At 42.0% G+C, this 24,475-nt stretch overlaps 2 protein-coding genes across 3 annotated transcripts; both read right to left on the bottom strand.

Annotated features, from left to right (window-relative positions):
• Positions 1-2,324: 2,324 nt before the first annotated feature.
• Positions 2,325-15,032, bottom strand: mylk2 (myosin light chain kinase 2; the record flags this gene model as incomplete). Its single annotated transcript, XM_080762901.1, has 13 exons — positions 2,325-2,456; positions 2,812-2,944; positions 3,549-3,701; positions 4,632-4,760; positions 5,643-5,713; positions 6,071-6,212; positions 6,499-6,608; positions 6,800-6,893; positions 7,068-7,173; positions 7,562-7,767; positions 8,855-9,507; positions 14,185-14,243; positions 14,768-15,032. 13 exons carry the CDS (start codon positions 15,030-15,032, stop codon positions 2,376-2,378), a joined length of 2,202 nt encoding a protein of 733 aa, XP_080619027.1. The 3' UTR covers positions 2,325-2,375.
• Positions 15,033-16,736: 1,704 nt separating this feature from the next.
• Positions 16,737-24,075, bottom strand: tpx2 (TPX2 microtubule nucleation factor). 2 transcript variants are annotated; one of them, XM_080763804.1, is made up of 17 exons: positions 23,961-24,075; positions 23,591-23,710; positions 22,856-22,981; positions 22,494-22,644; positions 21,954-22,010; positions 21,395-21,523; positions 21,203-21,312; positions 20,971-21,119; positions 20,439-20,610; positions 20,076-20,214; positions 19,728-19,944; positions 19,445-19,537; positions 19,066-19,239; positions 18,327-18,473; positions 18,114-18,225; positions 17,536-17,720; positions 16,737-17,097 (listed from the first exon to the last, which is right to left on the bottom strand). In XM_080763804.1, the coding sequence occupies exons 2-17, from the start codon at positions 23,679-23,681 to the stop codon at positions 16,984-16,986; spliced, it is 2,166 nt and encodes a 721-aa protein (XP_080619930.1). In that variant the 5' UTR covers positions 23,682-23,710; positions 23,961-24,075; the 3' UTR covers positions 16,737-16,983. The 2 variants fall into 2 exon arrangements, with proteins under 2 accessions (XP_080619930.1, XP_080619931.1); XM_080763805.1 differs by having other exon boundaries at positions 21,395-21,520.
• Positions 24,076-24,475: the final 400 nt, after the last annotated feature.

The raw sequence follows: 24,475 nt of genomic DNA, 5'->3' as shown, positions 1-24,475 counted from the left end.
AAAATGATAACCCAAAAAGGCCTATGGCATATTTGCAGGAGTGTATTCGTTGGTTTGAACATTACATTTTAACAAATTATATTTGCGTATTTAGCAACACACATATGCCTTCATACATGTGACATCATGGTCTGTGAAAAGGTTAAATGTGTCCAAACTCCAAAGCAGTAAGCAGTAAGTGACCATGTAAAAGACATGCATTATCATTATCTCCACTTGGGGGCAGACTGAGCCCAAAAAACACTTATGTTTTTGTTTTGTTTTTTGATTGATTGAAGTATTTATTAACAGTTTGCAGAATTACAGTATATTTCAAGCACAACTCAATACAAAAACTTAAAGCGCAAATAACATGCATTTTAAAACTGCTTTTAATATTTAATAATCATATTGTCTATGTCCCTCAAAGTTATTTCTAATGGTTTGAGCCTCAATCACCACTCTGATATAACCAGCCTTGTCAATTATTTCTGGACTTTGAAAGCAGTTTTAGCTGCAGTACCACAATGTCCTGAGGTGGAGAGGGTGCTGATATGCAGATTATTTAATATTTGAGTCATTATAATACTCATGCTAGATAAAACCAGGCTTGTTTCCATTCCATGCCAGCTTGGAAAATCAACAATGGTGGACATTGTAAACGAAGTGGAATTGCAAATTTGCAACTGAAGACTGAGAAAAGGAGGAATTATACAAAGTAGGGTGACATTGATGACATCACGATGAGGCCAAAATCAGTCGAGCTGTTTCTGAGAGCAATTTCCATTAAAACACCCATATGACATGAAGGCCTGATTGTTCAAAATTGGTTATTTGTGGGGATAGAAAACACACATGGGAGCCCCAAAAACACAAAAGAAATTGAAAAAGTTGAATTTTATGTTATAGGTCCTTTAACTGTGAGTGTACGACACCATAACATAAAGCATTACACTTTGTTTACAAGAGGGTCCACCTTGTTCAATTCATCATAACATTTAGAGACGTACAAATATACACTTCTATATAGCCGAAAACATCATAGAGGAGGTAATAAGGGAAAAATGTGGCCAGCACAATGACGTTCAAAACATGATCTGGGAGGTGTGGCTGTTACTCATAGAGCAGTGGTTCTCAAAGTGGGGTCCAGGAGCCCCTATAGGGGCCCTTGAGGGGTTGCATCGTTGCAGAGTGTTTAATGCCGCGATGGCTGAGGGGACAAAACTCCTACTAAAATGGACCTTTTTCCATGGCAAGGTTCTGTATCTTTGTCCAGATGGCATGAGGTTAAAGAAGTGATACAGAGGATGATCAGTGTCATTTGATATCGTGAGTGCTAGTCGTGTGATGGCCTTATTGTTCATATCAGAAAGTGTGGGCGTAGGAAGTCCGATGATCTTGGAAGCAATACGGGTGATACTGAAAAGTTTGTTCCTATTAGGCATGGACAGTATGGTGTAGAAACATGCAGAACAGTACAACAGAACAGGTTGAATAATGCTTTTGTACAATAATAGCAGAAGATGAGGAGCAACAGATAATGATCTTAATTTACGGATTACATGGAGTCTTTGCTGAAAGCGTGACTGGATAGATGTAATGTGTTGATCAAACCTAAGTCTATTGTCCAAGATATGTGAAGCTGTCAACCTGTTCTACTGTTTTACCATTAATGAGGAGTGGGTTAAGTCCAGTGTGGGTTGTTGTTTAAAATTTCAATGACCAGTTCTTTTGTTTTGACCACATCCAACTCTAGATAGTTGTCAGTGCACCACTGTGTGAAATGAGAAATGCTATTCTGATAGACCGTAATAGAGTTATTGTCATGGAGCATTTAAAGTACCGGTATGTGATGTTAGTGGGTGAGGGGCTAATACAGTCATTTGTGTATAGAGTGTAGAGGAAGGGGCTGAGGACAGAGCCTTGAGGGGCCTCTGTGTTGGTGATAGCAGTTGATGAAAATGATGTACCTACTTCAACTGTTTGTGGTCTATTGCTCAGGAAGTTGTGAGTCCAGTGTATGAGAAGTGGGGGGATGTTGAGCTGATGCAGTTTCTTGATCATATGATGGCATTGAATAGTGTTAAAAGAAGCAATGTTACCATAGTAGTGGAGTTTTGGTTTGTGTAGACTCCAACATATCAAGTTGCTAGTCGAGTCAAAAAGGAACCGAAAAAGCTGCAATATCTGATTCATGAAAATGCTGCCATAGAAGTTGCAAATTATTTAATTATGAGCTCTAACAAACAGTTTCAAGGTTGTTGTTTGTGGGGTCACAGGTAGGCTGAATGTAGGCTAAACGTGTTTGAATCCAACACAAGCTTAGCCTAGATACTCACTGAAAGCGTGTGTTGTGAGCTTGTAAATCTGCTATTTTCTGTACTACGATCAGCGCTTTAGATTCCCATAGATGTGAGAGAGCCTGAGCTGCTGATCTTCTTCAGTCTGTTGGCTGCTGCTATAGCAATGTAGTTTTTCTGCCAAAATAAAACACACAACAAACACACACAAGTGTTCTTATTTTCGAGGCTGATCCCGTAATGTGTCCGTTAGGGTTAAATGCACACAAAATCCAGTGTCTGTCGAAATCTAACTATGAAAGTCTAAAACTGGAACTTATAGTTAGATGTACACACCAGATTGTTCTGTGCAAAAAAACTTTCTGCAATTATACTAAAATAAGCAACAGGCAAGGCCACATGTTCATTACGAAACGAAATGCATCAGCATAATTAACAATACAACATAAATTATATAATATTTGTATTTACAAGTATTGGCATCAACTTAGCAATCAATTAACATTGAATGTGTGTAAGAATGCAAACTGACCTTCCATAGCCTCTTGGCCATGTACTTCTTGAGCAGGACCTGGGATTTGAGCACTATGTTATTGTGTTTCGCCTTCTCTGAGATGTTGTTGAGCCAAGGATGCTTGAGACACTGAGCTGCACTCAATCGGCCTCTGAATAAAACAGTGAATCAGATGGAGAACATTATCTTAAGGAATCCATGCTTTGTTAGAGACAGAAAGTAGGGGCTAAAAGTGAAACACAAAGTTCAAGAGAAATACTTGAATGAAGAGAGTTGAATGCAGAGCACAGAAGAATCCTGACTGCTTAACGTTAAGGTTGATAATGTCAGAATTCGGATCTAGGATTGATAGTATGAGACCATGTCACTGAGAATGAAAACATTATGTTATTCATATACTGTTTTTGTATTTGTTTAATCCAAGACCATTACTTGACCATAATTACCACCCATGCTATATGAAACTCTGCAACCCTGACCACATTGAACAATAGAACGCCCAGTAGTTAAGCAGGGAAGATATTGCACTTAAGATTCAGAACTGAGATTCAGGCAGTACGAATTGTCAACCAGTACCACAGTACTCTGACCACAGCGTCTACATTTCTCAACCACTGCAGATAAAAGGTTCTGGATTGCAGCTTTAGTCCATATCTAAGATGAATATTCATCGAAAATAGCACAGTAGAACATTTCTCAGATGAGGATGTTGCTTTTTAAGTCAATGCAAGCAGAATTAGAAAGCAGAGTCTCACCCCTTCTCTCTGATCAGTAAATTGCCGATGAAGTCCTTGGCTTCTGCAGACACATGTTCAAAGGCCTCTTCGTCAAAATACCAGTTGACAGCCAGCACGTTACTCAGTGTCTGGCTGTCATCGTCACCCAGGAAAGGTGACATTCCACTCACCCTGTAAAAGCAACAAGGGTGTTACGGCCAGCCATAATTAGGTTATTTTGTATTTGGTATTATCTGTTGTTTCCTGTGTTCTGAGGTGGAGAGTTGATGAGAGGAGGAGGAGACCTGTGTCATCATGAGACTGATTACTGGAGAGTGCTTGCTGCTGTGGGGAACTAGTCCTCTCCATGGATTGGCCGGCTCTGATGAGCCCTATGACACCAGCAGTGGATTGGGTGGTGGCCACACCCGAACTATAAAGATCAGTCACAAACCACTCTGTTCAGAGGACTGTCAGCTTCAGGGCAGCAGGGAATCGGTCCCCCTGTCCGCTCACCACAACCTGTGACCATCCTGTCAAGCTCTTTATTTGGGATAAGTTTTGAGTTCTGTTTTTAATAACACCAACACACTATTATTGTTTTACACATCTCATTGCCTATATTGTATATTATTATTAAGTACATATTTATTATCTCCGCCAGGCTGGTGCTATGACAAGCAGTATCACGTTTTGGCCTATGCTGTAACTCTTGAAGTATAGGTCGTACGTACCAACACAATCGCATGTTGAAGGGACTGTACAGAGTGTACCTCCAAAGCCACGTTCACTTCTGCCCATAGCCACACCACAAATGTGAACAGTCTGTCATACAAACTCTATTCCCCCCACAGCTTCCTCATGTCCTGAGGGCGGCACCCACCCCACCGCGACTGGCAATCTGGCCTGGCGGAGAGCCATGCTCTGAGGAGTGCACTTTTCCAGTTTATATCATATTCCTTGCTTCTGTAATAATAACCTCTCTTATGTTGTGGAATAAATTAAGTTAATCATATAGTCTTTTCATTCTCATGGCAGATGTACATTTATGTGATTTGTTAACATTGTCAACATTTCAGAACTTTGACACTGTGAAACTGTCCAAACTTAGAGAGGACTTACAGCATGTATGTGACCACCCCAAGGGTCCACATGTCTGTGGGAAAGCTGACAAAGTCAAAGTTCACCACCTCAGGGGCCAGAAACTCTGGAGTTCCGAAGTTGACTCGCAGCTTCTCCCGTGGTTTGTATCTGACAATCAAAACAAGACAAAATGTGCACAAGATTCAAACATTTGACTTTTGTTCTTTTATTTTTTCTTTAAAGTTTTAACCCACGATTTTGTAACCCAGTTTTCTTTTTTCACCCAGTGCCAATTATCTAATGTAATCCTGGGCGCTACACTTCCTCTGCCAACCTGGGGGGGCAGCGGACTGACCTCATGCCTCCTTCTATGCATGAGGAGTCCAAGCTGCTTCTTTTCACCTGACAGAGGGGAATTTCCCCGGCTGGACGTAGCGCGTGGAAGGGACACGTTATTTCCGACCAGTTCCTTTCCCCTCCATCAGGCGCCCCGGCTGGCCAGGGGGAGGTAGTTTTAGAGACCAGGATTACGGCATGTTTTTGTGAGGGTATCTACCCTAGGGGACACGGGGAGAACATGCAAATTCCACACAGAAAGGCCCTATCGCCAACCCCCGCCTCGGGTATGGGCACTGATGACGCGGAGGAGGGAACACGCCGCCAGTGCCCACAGCGTCCCCAGCGGGAATCGAACCCAGGACCTTCTAGCTGTGAGGCGACAGCACTACCAACTGTGCCACCATGCCCCATTTTACTTTTAGACACTTATCCATGTGAGTGCAACTGTAGAATTAGCTTAAAAAGCCCAATTTTTAAATAACCATTATCAAGGTGTTAATATGATTAATATCACAACACCTTAGATGGAACAAATAATCAATGCCATTGTCATTTACATTCTTCAGTTGAACAGCTTTCAGCACAGCTTAATACTGCACATACTCAAACTTATTTTGGGCCATGAGTTGGATCGATCAAAATGTGACTTTATGAGGGCCTTTTGTCTGTGCATGTGTGTGCACGATTTGGAGCTCATGCATCTAGTCTTACCTTCTGGCCAGTCCAAAGTCAATAATCTTCACCTGATGACCAGTGTGGTTCACACATAAGATGTTTTCTGGCTAGAAATCATGGAACACCACAAACCCAATTAGAAAGAAATCTGACACAATATCTACTAGTTTACTCTGATATGACAAGTCACTGCAATTAAGTAAACAAGATATCAGAGAAGACCCATAGAAATAGAAAACAGAGAGACAGCATGTATAAAGAAACTATCAGCTATTACACAGGTATTATTATGTGTTGCTGTTGATCACAATTATATTTTGGATTATATATTCTGGCTATAGTGAACAAATGAACTCAGTTGGATTAATCCCTGTGGAATTACTTATTTTTACAGATTTGACAGGGAGGCACAACGCATGACTCAAACTCTAAAGTTCCCAAACTGTCACGTATGGCTGCCTGACCTTGAGATCCAAGTGAAGGACATACATCTGATGCATGTAGTGGAGACCTTCACAGATCTGCTTCACAAACACCATGGCATCCACCTCTGTCAGCGGGGTGCTCTCATCTACGATCCTGTCGAACAGCTCGCCTCCCTCCACACTGACACATAGCAGAGACATACATTACAGTACAGTACACACACATGCCTGATTAAGAACTGCCATTGCAACACTTCTAATCCTAAACCTAACCATGGAATTTAACAACTAATTCCTGATTCATACTTTATTGTGTCGCACAGCAATTTGTTTTGCCTTTAATGACATGCCCAAAATATGGACGACTGGGGTACTGTCTAAGCTGGTAAAAATGGGGGGGGAGGAGCAGAGAAGTGATTAGCTGGACACAGAATGCAGTAGAATAGGAATGGAGGTAGGAGTCCTACTATTCCAGGATGAGAACCACTTGGTTTCTGCTCTCAAAGGCCTCATACAGCTGGAGGATGTTGGCGTGACTCAGCTGGTTCATCACCTGCACCTCATTTTGGGCCATCTCCTGTTGGACAGAGATGCACACTCTCAACAACTCAACAACTTTCTTTGGAGGTATGTCTTTCTCACTGTCACTAAACTATCAATCTATCGACACTGTAAACGCTCGATTTCTACACTCCATATATGTACCAATTTCAATCTATCTATTGTATACAGTGTGTGTCTGTCAGTCAGTCAGTCAGTCAGTTGTACCTTTTCTTTGGCGTTGCGGGTATTAATGACCTTAGCAGCCAGCCTCAGTTCAGATGACCTTTCTGTGCACAGATGAACCTTTCCGAAGCGTCCGCTGGTGAAAACACATGCAACATGTCACACTCACAGTGAGTGATGTACAGAACAAGATAACTCTGACAGTGTATACACTAACTACATGAGCCACCAAGGTGTTGCCTGAATGGGGGCGTTTACAACGGTTGTGTGTTTGGTCTGTATAGGATGAGCAAATTACAAAAATTCTCACCCTCCCAGGACCTCTCGGGTGTGAACGTTGAAGATGTCTGATGCTGGATTAGAGCTCAGAGAGACAAAGCGATGGAGGAACGGAGCTGGCTGGGGAGGGACATCGTCTGGGAGGGCAGGGTAGAGTAAAGTCAAGTTGTTGTTGAAAAAATCTGTATAGAACTACATTTGAGGAACGATACTGGTGATCTGGGGTGTGTTCAGCCCATTGACTATGAATATACTTGACTATTTTCCAAAGCACACTGTGGTTTGTTTGTTCATTCGATTCCATTCATTTCACAAAATTAAACATGCAAAGAAATTAAACTTGCTTGAGAACAAAATTCCAATATTGATGATTTAATGCTGTTTAGCCATAATTGACTGAATTATTCAGGTACGTATGGGAACGTTTCAATGACTGGGGAAAATCTATTAGCCAAAATAAAGCCATTAATGGGAAAATGGTCTGTGTTCATCATGTCAGAGTTAAATTAACACTTCACTGTGTACCTATGATCTTGTGGTAGATTTGTGGAGAAGACATCGTTCTGGCTGTGTCTGATGATGTAGCAGGGATGACATGGATCTGAATGCCACAGTCTGGACTAGGGCTGGGGCCCGGCCGCCTGGCCACAGCATGGCTGTTCCCCTGAGCAGGGTGCATGGTGGGGACTACCATCTGTACTGGAGCCTGCAGGGGTCCGGCTCCCTGGAGCCTACAGCACCACACACATATCATTGCTGGTCGGGTGGAAACCTTGCATGTCCAAAACGGTTAATTTTCAGGAAATAGTGGGGGAAAAAAGTACCTTTTATTTGTTATTAAAACTACACTACACTATACACACAAACACAAAGTAAATAAAATAGCCGATCTACAGCTTGAAGTTTTTTCTTTCTTTTTTTTGCTACTTCTGTGTGATACTTTACTTTCTACATACTACACCCCTAAGCACACCCATGCCTAAAACACTAAACTTATACCCCGACCTACAGTATAGCGTAATCTTCCAACTGCACTTATATAAGCACATCTTTAGGCTGACAGTACATTAAATAACACTACACCCCAACTATTTAATCAATCCCAAGCCCCAGCTCACCTAGCTTACACAAAGCATAACACTGAAGATGTCAAGATGGACCCTAAAAAGTCCTGAAAACATAAAAGCCTGGTCCTAATGGATATGTGAAACATATCGGGTCCTACCACACCATGTTACCTACCTACATACAGTAAATGGCTTTAGGTAACTAATATAATATTACTGTTATTGTTATTATTAATGTTATTATTGTCGATATAAAGGCACATTTAGGTTCTGAAAGGTTTAGTTACACTGGTGTAGTCAAAATCCAGTTCAATTGTATTGATATTGATATTGTATTGAAAATCTAAATTGTATCGATGTACTCATTTGTGCAGGAGTCTTTCAATGCTTGAAATACTGTATTATGTAAAAAATATATAAAATAATAACTAATTACAAAATGTGATGTGAGGGGCGCCACACTGAATTGACATGCATTTTCAAAAGCCTTGCACTTGGAGGAGCTAGCAGCACCCCTAAAAACACATTTGGGTCATGATATGTGACATGGTACCATGAGTAAACCTTGAACCCATAGATTTTCATCTGCTGGGGCCAGGAATTAACTACCACAAAATGGTGCCACAAGATTTATCCTAATATTTAAAAAAAAATTGGCTGTTGAAGAGAATCACTCCACGACCATGTGTGTACTGTACTGTACGTGTGTGTGTGTGTGTGTGTGTGTGTGTGTGTGTGTGTGTGTGTGGACCTCTGAAGAGACTCTGGACAGCTGGAGACATGTCTGAGGGGGGACGGACTCTCCGTCGTGACTATGGGGACAGCCAATCCACATGGCTTCTGTGGCACCTGTAATAAGGTCACCATCTTGGCCGTTTTGATCGGGCCAGTCGTGCTCTGGCTCAGCTGGCCGCCGGCCACTGATTGGACAGCTGCTGCACCCTCCATCCTCTTGCCCGTCACTGACTTTTCTTTCTGGCCTGATGGCTCTGGCATTGATTGAACTTTGACCTCTTGGGATTTCGCACCAGGCATGCTGCGGACCCGTCCTCTGGCTCCTCCCTCCTCCTCCCCGTCGAAAGGAGCAGCGACAGTGGCTTGCTTGGGAGGCCGCTGCTCATGAACCTGTGGCTCACTGTGCCTGTGGCTCTGATTGGGAGGCCGCTGCTCATGAACCTGTGGCTCACTGTGCCTGTGGCTCTGATTGGGAGGCCGCTGCTCATGAACCTGTGGCTCACTGTGCCTGTGGCTCTGATTGGGAGGCCGCTGCTCATGAACCTGTGGCTCACTGTGCCTGTGGCTCTGATTGGGAGGCCGCTGCTCATGAACCTGTGGCTCACTGTGCCTGTGGCTCTGATTGGGAGGCCGCTGCTCATGAACCTGTGGCTCACAGTGCACGTCGCTCTGAAAACAGACATTTGAAATAAAATCACACCTGTGTGAAGTGACGGGCGCTCTTATCATCATACTACATCATCTCATTACGGCCAATCACAATTTCCATTCATTGTCAATGGCATTCAATGTGTGTGTGTTTTGTTAGGACAATGTTTGTGTTTACACAAACCCTCAAAGCTGGACATAGGAAAACATCAGAAGTAAGGTCAGGTCCTTCCATTTATAGTCGAGTGGCGAGGACCTCTGCTTCTGAACCCACGAGTACCCTGAGCGGGGTTGGGATTGAATACTGCCAATGTTTTTGTAGATCTACTATTTCCATTATTATTGGATTAGTGTTTCTTAATTTTTTTTTGAAAATTAACTTTTTATATATGTATTATTATTAAAGCATGTACTTTTGTAAGCAAATTTGACAGAGCAACTTTCACTTGTATTTAAGTGATATTTTGTCCACCATCGAACCCTTGTTTGAATAAATTACAATAAAATACCTTTTTAATAACTGATGTGCTCATTGTGTCTGGTGTGGCTTGCGTCACATCTCTTCCGCCCACACACTGCTGGCTGGGCCTTGCCATTGGCTGACCTTTCACCTCTTGGGAATTTCCACCAATCACCTGCACTCCAGGCATCATCACCTGACCTTTCATGGGAGCATTGTGGACAGCCTGCTGTCTGTTCATATCCTAGTGTGTGTGTGTGTGTGTGTGTGTGTGTGTGTGTGTGTGTGTGTGTGTGTGTGTGTGTGTGTGTGTGTGTGTGTGTGTGTGTGTGTGTGTGTGTGTGTGTGTGTGTGGTGGGGGGGGGGGGTCAGTAGCCTAATATGAGATGGATAAAATGTCTACAAATACTAATGCTCACAATATGAAATGGCACTAAAGTGATGCATAACGTTCAGCATTTCAGCATTCACATGCTAGGCATTTATCAAACTCTTATCCACTGTACCTTGTAGGCTTACAATAACAAAACAAATATATATGTATTTATTACATCACTAACGAGTCTAGTCTACGATAGGTGCAATGTTAAAAAAGTATGCTTCATTTTTTCCCCTCCTGTTTTCATTTCATTGTAAAAGGCAGACAAACAGTGCCAGTGATGTAATAAAGTAACTACCGTAAGTACATTTACTTAAGTACTGTACTTTTAGTACAATTTTGGGATATTTGTAGTTTACTTGAGTATTTCCAATTTCCAATACTTTTACTTCTACTCTACTATACATATCAGTCAAATATTGTACTTTTATTCAATTACATTCATTTGAAAACTTTAGTTACTAGGCTACTATAGTTTTGCTTATTATTACAAAACACATTCACCACTTCTACCCTATATACACATTTCGGCCATTTGAAAATAGCCGATCTACAAGCTTGTCTGCTATTTTCAAATGATTTTTTGATGATGATGTGAAAACTTGCAATGGAACATTCTGCATAAATACATACTTTTACTTTTGGTACTTTAAGTAAAATTAAAGACATTTATGATTCCTGACTTTTACTTAACAGAGTGCTTACTTAAGTAAACAAAGAGTACTTTTTCCACCACTGCAGACAAACCTTTGCAGCCACCAATGTGCTATGGGCCTTTTGTGCTGACGGATCAGCCGCTGGGTGAGGACGATCCACTGGTGTCCGTCCAACAATGGGCTTTTGGCCTTTTGGGTCTCTCTGCTCTTCACCACAACCAACTGAAAAGACACACAGACCACCTGTCCGTTATACTAACTAAACTAGGCATTAGATTAGTCAAAAAACACTACTGTAACTCTGATAGTGTACACATGATGTGAGCAAATTGACCTTACCTGTTACAGTTGTACCCCCATTGAGTTAAAAATTGATAAATTAACATAGACATCACATTTTACTGTGATGTACTGTAGGACAGTACAGTGCTAAAGTCAGATCTTTAGCACTGTATCACCATTAGACCATTTATAAAAAAATGACCTACACTCAGTACAACAAATACAGCAAATAGAAAAAGGAAAAAAAACTAAAACAGACCAAATAAAATGGATCATTAGTTATTTTTGAATTAAAGCTGCTATAAGCAATAATATGTCAAAATGTGAATGACTTTAATGACCAGGTTTTTTTCGACCAATGACAAAGCTTCTAGAGACTACATTTTTGGGGGGAGCGTTTTACTCATTGCTGGCTGCTTATAGCTACTTTAATGCAAAAATTTAAGTAGCAGCTGGACGTGCTAAGCGTTAAAGAAACTTTAAATGTTGAAAAGCTTCTCCTCAAGCCATTGTAATCTAGTACTGGTTGCTGTCACTGTTGCTTACCATACCTCCTTCAATGTTGACGGATTTCGAAAGCTATACAGGATCAGGCCTCACAAGCACTTGGATGGGAATACTAGTTGCTGTACGTCTTTTCATCCATCTAACTGCCCCAAACTTCGTTTCAGGTTTTTGTTGTTTTCCTTTCCTTTGAAATGCTTTGATAATTGAAAAATAATAAATAACCAAGCTTAACCTAAATTTTCAACCTGTTCAAAAGCCCCCAATTTAGTATGCAGGACAGAAAGTTAAAAAAAAAATGTTGCTTGTTGCCAGATGTGGCCAGATGGTAACCGCAAGATTGCCAGTTCGAATCTGAGCTCCACCAGAGTTAGTGTCAAAGTGTCCTTGAGCAAGACACTGTCATCAGTGTATGGATGTGTGTGTGTGAATGGGTGAATGTAATGCACAATCTATGTAAAGCATCTTGGATAATTGCGCAATATAAATGCACCGTTTACATGTATTTGTAATAGAAATAGAAATGAGCTGTACCTTTCTGGGGAGAAATGGCAGGAGGTTGGGATTTGATGTATTGTTGTTTACTGCTTTCTAACTGGGAGAAACCATCTGGACTCTAGGAGAAAATACACAATACTTTATTTTTCACGCCACCAGGAAGTCTATGTGTTATGGCATGAAATACATTTTAATGTATGCATGTTGCGGACATGTTACTGAAGTAGTGAAGTTTGGAAATAATAGCAAAGAGTACCTTCACAATGATGAGTGGGGACTTTGCAGGTAATGACGCAGTCTTTGGAGTGGCCGCTGCTTGTGGTTGTGATTGAAGGACCACATTCATGTGTTGACTTGTTTGTGTATTTGTGTAAACATGCTTTCCCTCATGTCCACCTTCACAAGAAACAGCATCATGAATTGACATACATTTGTAAGCTGTGAAACTGTCATTTTTCTCAACTGATCTGCAAGAAGTGGAGAGCATGTATCCGGCAGAGTGGTCAAGGCATTTGCTATACCTCCCCAATTGCATTAATCGCCAGTCCTATAAAATCTTATTTTATAGAAAATACAAAATATTTTCAATGTCTCCTCCAGCAACGGTTGTCTATAGGGCCTAACATTTTCTGCCAGTGCTGCTTGTTATGGCCACACACCACTGTGAACATGCCTGACCGATCACGTCCAATCTTGGAAGCCAAGCAGACTTGGTTGGGTCTGGTTAGTATAGGCTAGCATGTGAGATCGCCTGGGTATAAGTGCTGTAAGCTTTGTCATTCCTCTAACCACCATGCACTTTAGGGCTGCACAATATATCGTTATCGTATAGTTATCGAGGAATGAACACATGCATATCAGTATCGCAAAAAGGCAACGGTATCGCAATATACGTAGATATATCGTCAATACATCGTCCAACATCCCTCTGTTTTAGCCTGTGCCCCTCAAATAATAAACCACCACTCCGTTTCTCCCTCTTTCATGCTCCTGTTGGTGTGTGAGTGCATGTGTGTGGGGGGTCCTTGCCCACTAAGCAATCCTCTTTTTTTTTCATTGTTGCTAAACTTAGAATATCAAATAAGTGTGGGAAGTTGGAACCCGATAGAAATGTTGCAACACTTAAAATATAGAATATGATTTTTTACGGTAATATCGTATATCGTATCGATATCGCAATATTTGGCATAAATACAGAGATATGACATGTTGTCCATATCGAGCAGCCCTAATGCAAAAAGCTGAATCCATGATGTCAGCCTGTGTGAAAATCATACAGAAACTTCGCGGAGGTGCTGGGTTCAAAAAGTGACATAGGAAAAGTGATGGGAACCTGCACGCTCCAAAAGGTTATTTATTGACGATGTTTCAAGCCAAGGCTCTTCATCTGGTCAAACAACAAGCCTGTGTGAAAAGCCTACAGTAAGCATAACGTGTGATGACAATCGTCACCACACAATAATGAGGAAAAAGTGTAAAGTAAACATAACAGATTCAAGCTGGTTTGTCACTTTCTAAAAGGAAACGTTCAGTCAGTGAACAGGTGGCGGTCGGAATAACATTGATAGTGTACATTTATCTGAAATAGAAATGAGCTGGTACCTTTCTGAGGAGAAATGGCAGGAGGTTGGGATTTGATGTATTGTTGTTTACTGCTTTCTGGCTGCGAGCAACCATCTGGACTCTATAGGACGGTAATAATACAATACGTTCTGTTAAGGGGGATAATTAGTATTACATTATGGTTTTTGGTCATTGATTCTCTCCAACAAGAAGGTTATTTGTCATAAGGCATCAAATAAATGTTTCCTGCCCATGCATTTTAATGTTATGCTCAATAGCTAGCCTCATTCCCAGACCTTTCTCATCTCAGAGGAGAAAGGTAAATAACAGGATGAATACAAATAAAAGCAGAGTACCTTGTTGACAGTGATGAGTGGCGTCTTTGCCGGTAATGATGCAGTCTTTGGAGTGGCAGCTGCTTGTGGTTGTGATTGAAGGACCACATTCATATGTTGACTTGTTTGTTGATTCGTGTAAACATGCTTTCCTTCAAGACCACCTTCACCAGAAACGGCATAATTAAATGGTATTGGTATCTAAGCTGTGTGAAACTGTCATTCCATATTAATACCAGTTTATGTTGAGATGTTCTCAGGTATGCATTTCCCCTGCCTTATTAAAATACATCAGTGGACGGAAAAGACAAACAATTGGACATTTTACATTTTTACACAAAGTTCTGCTCTTTAAGAAGTGGGAAATATTCAGGTTTTCAAACTTGTTTTACAGTTTTCTAAATACCGGTAATGAAACAAGGGTGATTTGGAGTGAGACGACCCATCCAATGCAAAAGTTTCACATAAACATGTCTGCATTGCAATACAGTAGACTCACTCATAGGATCTATAGTACAGATGAAGAATGATGAACAACATTTAATACCACTGACACGTTATTCACTGGCGCACCAGGCGCAGGGAGTTCTATCGTTCCACCAACCTTTCTCCATCCTCTCCAGGGCTGTCTGCATTTCAGCAATCCTCAGGTCCATCTTCTCCAGCAGCCTGGACTGGGCTACCAGCTGCTTCTCTGTCGCCTCCTGCTGGCGAGCATGCATACTGCAGGTAACGCACACGGGACAGCCACCTGCATATCCCCCTCTTCCCAGGACTAGCTCCAGTTTATGAGCCAGGCTGTCTACTTTGCCTTCCAATGTCCCCAGGCTTGTCAGAGCGGCAGATACCTGGCCCTGCAGCGAGACCATGGTAGATGGCTCCTCAAGGGACTTCCAAAAAATAAATATAAATACAGGCCTGCAGAGGGGCTTCAAAAGATCTTGACAAGATGTGAAGAGCTGATTCTATGCCAAACTCAGACCGTTGGAGGTTGAAGAAGACAGTGTGCTCCAAGCCTCTGACACTTTATGCCTGATCTCCTTTTCCAAACGATCTTCACCACCATTCTTTAACATTTGCTGGTCCAGCATTACCATGTTTGAATTAAAATGCTGTGCCTAAAAGTGCAGATGGGTGAATGAAAGAGGCAAAGCCCATATGCAAGGGTTGCAGGGCAGGCAGTAGCCTACTCTTTGGAAAGTCCAGTGCACTGGTTTGGACCAGTTATCTCTGTTGGCTTCCAGCCCCACATCCAGAAATAGCCAGACAAGGGGTGCAGAGGAAAAGCAGCAACTTGGGAAGGGTAGAGATTAGAATAGTACCAGATAAGCAAAGGTATGCCAGGCAGTGGACAGACGTCAGAGAGCACACATTAAGCAAATAGTTTATGGCGTACAATTATTGCTTACAATAATCTGATACAAATACAATGTTAACATTAGTTATAGAAAGGCTCATATTTAGAAAACCTATTGGACAGTACCAACAGGCCTATCCTTCAAGATTACAAATGTAGTTTACATAAATTACCCAGTTTCTATGGACAGTGAAATGTTTAACAGGACTTCATAGCTCCATGGGCTTTCCAATTTCTCGTTTTGCCATCAAATATGGTTGTCGTGACTGGTCACAAAATCTAATGACCCACTATTGTATTATGGGAAGATATGGGTTAACAGCCTGTCTATGGGTTTTGATTATTTTCCCCTGTAGGAACATCCACAATGTGGACATTTTAATATGAACCTTAAACATTCTCCAAGAAAGCATGACTGTCAATATTAAATAATCTAAAAACGCTCTATAATGCTGTATTGTGATCAAGTCAGGCAGTTTGCCATTTAAAACTGTAAATGAACCCCTTGGTCAAGTGGAACATACTACAATCACCTCTCTACGCTACAATGTCCAACATGGTTAACAAAGATGTCACTTTGAGAGATTAATCAGCAACCACATCGATATTGGCCTTAAACCAATTAATCTGTAAAATATTGGATTTAGCAGATATAATTTGTTGAAAAAATAAATTAAGCCTGAAAAAGCCTTGTGATGAAGACTGCAAGTTAGTGTTTTCTGGGGAAGCTTTCAAAAGACATTAAAACATTTATAAAAAAATTACATTCAAGCCGTTTGTTGGGATATGAGCCAACATTCACACAATGAATCCCTAGTTTATGAGGCATCGTTTTTCAAATTCAGTCTTTCAGAATAGCCAAAATTATATTTTTTCAAATACAGAATGATCATAGACATTTTAATTAATCAGATATCAGCCAAAATGTCTCCGCTACTTTAAAGTAGTGTACGAAATTGTCAGCCAACCAAGTCTTCCTGGATTGGTCCTCTATTTTTTTTTTTTTTAAGGTAACATTTTCCACTGGAACGTTTTGAAACGCGCCTACCAGAGAAAGCAGTAGGCAGGTGATTTAGTTCTGAAATGTCCATATCCCCTCTGAGAGAGGTTCTGGTGCCATCTTATGCCCATTAGTGGCACCAAAACCTTGATTTTTGCCTTCACAGTACAATACACATACCAAAAAAAGTGTAACTTGCCACAACAAATCTCTAGTAAAAGTTTATTACCAAAACAGTTTAAAAGTTGAAAACGTTGAAAACCAACAACCCAAAATGATATAACATTAAAAACAAAACATACTCTCCCCCCATGCATCAATGTATCAAATAAGTATCAATGTATCAAATAAGTATTAAACATGATACAATGCATCCAAAAGCAAACATAAGACTGCAACAAACCAAAACATGTCTAGGCGGGGGAAAAAAAGGAATGCATCTGAATCACATTTACCAATTGGCTTATAAACGGACACGGGAAACGGAAAAACGTGGGGACTCGGGCACAGTCACAGGCAGATCCGACTTCTTCAGCACCACAGGTTTGTAATGTCTTACTGGACGAGCTTTATGAACCTGGGGAGAGAGAATTGTCAAAAACCTTTTGCAGTGGATAGTTTGTTGCATCTACGTGTTTTGATTCAGTAGTGTAGGGAAAGGAGGGGGGACCAAACCAATGACCAGGTGGTATGTGGGGTACCACTTAGGCTTTGATGCCCGACAGAGTGCACCTCAGTCCCGACGGCAGATTTGCTGCATGGCGCTTGGACTCTCTTCACTGTACTTTCAGGCAAAAAGCCCAATACATTTTTGTAAGTATCAAAAATAGAGCAAGCTTGAAGCATTGCAAGCTTATAAATCATTGAGAGCTTATAAATAAGCCATTTTGGAAAATGTTTGAAAGTCAAAGCGCATTAATCAATTTATAAAACCTACAAAGTTAACATGGTAAAGTCTGTATTCATCATTGATCAGGTCACCCGGATGGTAAACAGTATGAAAGCATGTCGTTACCTGGTCCTGACGCATTTTTGCAACTTCGTCCTTCTCTCGCTGTTCTTGCTCTTGGTGCTGCCTCTCTTCCATGCAGGCCCTGAGGGTCTCTTTCTCGCTCAGCTCCTTCTCAAACTCCTGCCGTTCCCGGGCGCGGCGCTCTGTGGCGAGCTCAAAGGCCTCTGGAACTGTGGAAGTGTTCATGCCTAGTTTGTAGCAACATATTGAAGAGAAGAGTGTAAGAAAGAATTTACATAGTGCCAAGGAAAGCTCAGTTCTTCTGCACAAATTCCCATTTCAGTTATTGTACAGGGAGGGTACTAATCATTACCCAATATTGTTATCAAACATTATGTTATGTGAGGCCAGTCAATTTGCCAAAAAGAATACCTGATGGGGACAAATTAAAGCAGACACTTCTGATTAGCAAGTCACTACACCAGTCATAATTACTTTTACAAATATTCAAAATGTTATCTTCATTTGATAAAGATCCAGAGACTCCCCCCGTTACCGATTTCAACCAGATAATAATCACTTATACCCCTTTGTCTTGCTCCCTGTAATGAGGTTCCAGGGTCTTAATAGGTTCTACTCACCAAGAACAGAGTGGCTTTCCTTCTTGGGCAGGAAGGGCTCTTTGTGGACAACTTTGCTGGGCTGTGCTTTGAAAACTGTCGCTTCTGCCTGCCGTTTCTGCTCCTCCTTTACCTAGAAGAAGCATAATGTTAACCACCCTAGCAACCCCAAACTGGGCATGTCAATATCGTGAAATGAATTATGTTACACTTTTGTTTTAAGTCACAACGCACCATATGCTCCCAACGATCGTTCTTAACCGCTCCTCGTTCGTCGATCTGCAGCTTGAAAGGCTCCGGCTTGGTAGGCTCAAGCACTATCTTTTTGGGCAGGTGCACCTCATTGAAATCTGGCAGGGGTTGGGCCTTGAACTGATGCACCTGGGAGTTTTAAAGGCCAAAGAAACCACATCAAGTTGAGGTTACAGCTTCATCAACAGAACACTTTCACCAGCCATGAAGAAACACCAGCCTGACATAAGGAGAACTGATATTCTATTGAGCTGTACTCTCATTGTGTAGATAGATATTGCTAGTAAAATATTACTTTAGTCAAAGTTGCTGTTGAATTTGTTCTAGAGTACTCTTTTATCCCTTTAGAGATGTAGGCAACTCTCAAATTGAAACATGGGTTATATGCAAAGTACCCATACATAAGGTACATTTTCTTGTAGATCTATAAGCTCACATTCAATGCTGCATGGCTATATACACACACACAACTCATTGAGAGCATGTAGAACTGCCATTTTCACTGCACAAAAGGGCTTAAGTAGTCTTTCTAATTCTTAGAAATCAGAGTCAGTCAAAAGTACAATATTTGTCTTTTGAAATGTAGTAGAGTAAGTCACACATAATGTACTTAAGTGCACTACTACTTTGTAAATTGTAACTGTCCACCACTAGCGAAGAGACATGGAACATGTCCCAGTGCCAGCCTGTGAAATTACGTTTTCCATATTGTTCTCCCCACCTCTTGATTTCTCAGGTCTTCTAGTCTCTTTTCCTTCAGAGTCCTCCTCTCCTTTTCCCTCTCCTCAAATGAGAACGGCAACACCTCCACCTCGCTCTTGTCTGAGGGACGAGGATAGAAGGGCAAACCGAAGTGAGGCATTGGGTTGGCTTTCACAGGGGATGGGGCCTTCACCTGAAGGGGGTAAAGAAAGAAAAATAACTCATTAAAACATAGCTTCCCATAAGGGGTGTGCTAGATTTTAAAATCCCAAATATGTACATTATGCATTAACATTTCATAAATCCATCTAGGAGATGGGTAAACACTAAACAGGACTGAGAGGACAAGACCTTCAAGAAGCTTAAAGGCATGTAAAAATAAACATTAGGTAGCTTACCTCCACCTTGCGCTCCAGACGCACCCTTTTCTTGAGGGCAAAAGCTGGCGATTCTGGGACAGTGGGGCACAGAACTTTTTTGGGGGGCACTCCCTGTTGAACATAGAAAATGCAATTAAAAGCCGTGTTTGCCATACTGACAAGACAATTTGTCTAAAGTTTGTCTTCATGCCATAACAATGTTCCACACCACAAACATTCAGCCAAGCACCTATAGACAATTTGGTCCATATGTACATCCCCTCAAAAAAGTAAATACACAAAAGGTTGCACCAAAACGTACCACCACCTCCTCAAGGAGTTTTGAGGGTATAGGCTGGGCATGGAAGACATGATGCTCCTCCTCCTCCGTCTTCTTGGTGACTTGCCTATCATGGATTCTCTTCTCAATCTGAAAATCGAAGCCCTCTGGTTTTGTGGGCTCTTTCGCAGCTGGCTTCTTGGGGTTCAAAACACTGTCCAGAATCTTTCGGTTCAGTTCTAGAGCCTTGAACTTAAACCTTGGAGAGACAGGTGGCGTTAGTGCAACTACTTGTAGTATCGTCCAAATTGAAAATATACACAAGGTCAGCAGAGCCTCAGTCATGAGACATTGACCCAAGTAAAAGCTAGCAGTGAAATGTTAACCCACTTGTTGAGTTTGTCAAGCTCCTCCGACTCCAGCTCAGCACTGCTCTTGACGGTCGTGGGGCGGTTCCTCTGACGGGTCATCAGACGCGGGGTGTGGGGCCGAGTCATCTTTAGTTGTTCGGCCTTCATTGGAGATGGCCCTTCATGAATGAACAGTGCAACACAGACTTGTTAGTTGGAATAGCAGTGGCAACATATTTAAAACTGTGTTTTCGGTTCGCAATTCAGTTTACTGGGATAAGATATCAAGAAGGTACAGGTGATTAAACGCACAGCTGTGAAATTTGTTATTGGAAGAGTACTAGTACTGATGCAGGATGAGTCGAGATAAGAGAAATTGAATCGCCGCTGCATGCATGCTTACCCCTTTCTTCTCTCTGACGGCTACGCAGATGGTAGCGATCAGGAGTACGTGTGTGGAACCTTTCAACCTGCTGAGCTATGGACACATATGGAGCAGGCTCCTCCCCCTTCCTCTTGTTCCCTTGCGAGAGGTTGAATGGTTTCGGCACAGTGGTACCTTTAGAGGCCTTTGCCTGAAACAACAAATTAATTACAGTGGCAGCCTACACAACATTCTATTCATACTTTGGCAGCAAGACTAGTTATTGCTAGATGCTGACTAGCCTGGCCAGCATGCTTTCTGGTATAGAAGGGTCGGCACGTTTTGAGCAACTGCTGGAGTATATTGGTTCACCGATCAGAGCCACCCCCACTCCTCCCTGGTAGAAATCAGCAAAGGAAAGACACCCCTCTGCACTCTAGTTAACACACTCTCCGAGACCAGGAAATACGGTACGGTCACATTTGAGCCAAACACGAACGAAAATAAAAGCCTGGGTACCCACTACCCTACTAACGAGATGCTGACAGACGCAGTGCAACTCGTCACTCACCGGAGAGTCTGCGTGTTTGCGGAGCTGTGACACAAAATCAACTTCCTTGTGGTAGTCAGATGGGTTGGCTGCTTTAACCCTGCCGTCCGTACTGAAGTGAAACTCTTTGGGTACAGTGGTGGACAGGGCCATCCTTTTTGGCAGGTGACCTGAAATCAGGAAATGGTTTATGAGCAATGAAAAGTCAAACTAGAAGATTTTGACATAACTGAATTCCCAAACAGCCACTCACTGCCACTCAACGCTGCCTTGTAGCTAGCCTCATTTTTCTTCCGATGTTCAGCCACTTCCATCTGTAGCCGTTTGATGGTCTCCAGCTCCTGCTGCTCAGAGCCATTTGGTCTAAAATGGAGGAATATATATTGCATTCAAACAGTTTCCAACAGAATTTCCAACTACATGTTGTCAAAATGCTTTTACTCACTGTACAGGTGCTGCTGCCTGGTTCCGGGCAGACCCAGGTTTCTTCTGGCCATTCCTGCTAGTACTTGATCGTCTGACTGGCCGTTTGCCTCTGCGAGGAGTAGGACCTGACCGCCTGGCTGGCTGGCTACTAGATAATAAATAAAACTATTATGGGCCCAGTTGCCATTTGCAGCACCACACACGTTATATTTTATGCTTCTGTGCCATGAACAGTTAGGAAGTTTGCACCACTGATTAAGCACCAATAATAAAGTCTATAAAATCTGTTTACAAGCATGCAAACAAATGAAGAGGGTTATCGAATAAGTGAACATTTACAAGCATTCCATTCCTTAGCCATGAAACCCACTAGTTGTGACAATTAGTCAAGAAAGTTTACGTTATGTGAGCAAAGACACCTGACCCAAGGGTATATGTTCCATATTATTAACCTTATACGTGGCCGCACAGTGACTGTAGTCGCCACCCTGAAATGCCAAGAAAATGATAACTTTGACTGCACTGTGTGAAATTTGTTATCCTCAAGGCCTGGAACCAAATTAAAGGCCAGGACTCACCTTCTTGATTTCTTGTCTGGAACCATGTTATTCTCTTCTTGCTTGCGCTTTGAAACCCTTCAGAGAAACCAGAAATGGATTAATCATCAAAAGTATGCCCTACAATACATCAGCGGTTCCCAAACTTTTTGGCCATGCACCCCGGACCTAGGTGACAAACCCCCCACATGGAAATATAAATTGCATAAGTGGTAGACATATTTCCTATTTATCCACATATGTGAACGTGAATATATCTTATATGCAGCATAGGCTATATTCTGCATATACTTGGCATATGTTAATATATAAGAAAACACAGCACCACCATTAGCCTTCTCATGTCACACACCCCCTAGAAGGCACTCGCACATCACAAGGGGTGCATGCACCACAGTTTGGGAACCACTCAACATGGTTGAGCATAGCATTTAAATGTAGGCAGTTTAGTGCAGTTTCCTGAAGCAATACAATTGTTGATAACACAATAGTAGCCGGTAAAACCAGAATATGCTTAAGAGACTGTAACCTTGGGACGATATTAACCATCACAAGACATACCTGCGGGCTTGGGCAGGGGGTTGCGCAGAGATGTTCTGCTGCTGAACAGCCATGCGACTGGGAGCGTGGCTACTTGCAGCCAGACGAGTGGGCGCTCTGTTACCCCAGGATGTGACAATGTTGGGTGGTGGCGAGTTGGATACACTGGGTGCTAGAATAATTTGTCAAAAAAAAGTTACTAATCACAAATGCATTGCCAGATTTGCCACCAATTACTAGAGACCTTATGAGGAAAGAGTGTCTACATCCAAATATATTTTCCAGAGTGGAATTTGTAGGCCTAGTCTACCATATAGGATTACACCATCTGTGAAAGAAATTCTTTAAATGGCAACTATATTGTGAATATAATATAAACTAACCAGAGTCACATGGTTCATTGACTTGAGGGGCCACAACTGCCCGGGGAAGGTCTGTCTTTGGAGACGTCCCAAAGGGAAAGCGGCTGGTAGGTGTAGGTGTTGTAGCCAGATTACTAGCCTGTGTATCTGTTAGAGATGCAATCAGTAGTTAATAAAAAGATTTAAAAGAAACATGTCATGAAACCATAAGCATAGTTTTCTAGTACAGGTTAAACTATGGCAGATTAAAAACATGGCAGGACAGTTAAGAAAACGAATGTGTGTTTTAGATGTAACAATGTACCCCCATAAAATCTTTGGATATTGACACCTGTATCATTTCAGCTGCAAATGTGTTTTACATCATGGTGTTCAATTGGGGGCCAGGGACCCTTGAGGGAATGCCAGAAATAGTTTTGTGACGTTAACCATCTGTACAAATGGAATCAAACAATGGACCGCAGGGATTGATTTGTACACCCAGTTGTAACTTGTAGCAGCCTGCCACGTTCTGCTTCAAAAATCAGTACAGGGTTGTTTCAGCAGTTAACGAGAAGACCAGCCGCCGGATGGCTACTACTACTAGCAGGCAGCAACAAAATGGCGGTGGTCACAGCCTGATGTAGTAAACAATGTCGACCAGCAGTTCAGTTCGTATCATTTATAAACGACACGTCCGTACTAGGGATCATCTTTTTTTAAAAGACAGTTCAAAACAATTCAAAGCTGCAGTCAGTGCACCGTTTTATAACTCACCGAACCAGTCGTCCGCGTCGTCCGCCGCGTCCAGGGAAGGTTGGTTGAAGTCCATCACATGCGAAGGCGCGTCGAACTCATAACTGGCCATGATGAGCAGAAAGCAAACCTCAAACCCACCTAAATGGTGTGTGGTCAGAACAAGAACGGCCGGGGGTTAGAGAGCATGCGAAAACGTGTTTGTTACGCCGCGTCTTCTTAATCCTGCTAGTAGGTGAAATGAAGGCGCTCCACAAGCGGCAAGTTAACGTTTGTTATCCACAAAGTACCATCATGCTACGCACGAACAAACAGCCGCTTTTATCATGCATACGATACTACTAGTATGACGAAACAATCGAAAGTAAATCAGCTTATTAAATGATCTTACCGTTGAATGTTCGTTAAAAGTTAGTTTCTCGATCAGTAGGACGTAGATTATGCGGCTGCCTTGCAGAAAGTGTAAAATGACTGGATAAACGTTACCGTTTTAAACTATGGTGCTGATTGTTTGAACCAGCCAATGGCTGGCCTGCTCGTCAGTCATTGGTTCACGTGAGTCACGTGACGCCCACTTCAAGCTTCCGACAATGGCAGATCTACAAGCTCACAGGACGTCGCATACGCAACGCGTTGTGGGCTTGTAGATCTACTATTTTCCGTGCGCGACACCGTCGTGCGACGGCCGGAGCTTTTTTTCTTCTTCCAGAATGCACTTCCTGTCATAACACGACCTGAAAAGTTCCATAATAACATTAACATTGTTTGTTTTTATTAAGGAACAATCGATGCTGTACACACTCTCTCTCTCTCTCTCTCTCTCTCTCTCTCTCTCTCTCTCTCTCTCTCTCTCTCACACACACACACACACACACACACACCGAAGTCTGAAATATATATAATATA

Source organism: Protomyctophum bolini (assembly GCF_963924005.1).
Source record: "Protomyctophum bolini genome assembly, chromosome: 5".
NCBI classification, from domain to species: Eukaryota; Metazoa; Chordata; class Actinopteri; order Myctophiformes; family Myctophidae; genus Protomyctophum; species Protomyctophum bolini.
The sequence above is the reverse complement of the archived record's forward strand: the minus strand, read 5'-3'. Positions and strand labels throughout refer to the sequence as shown.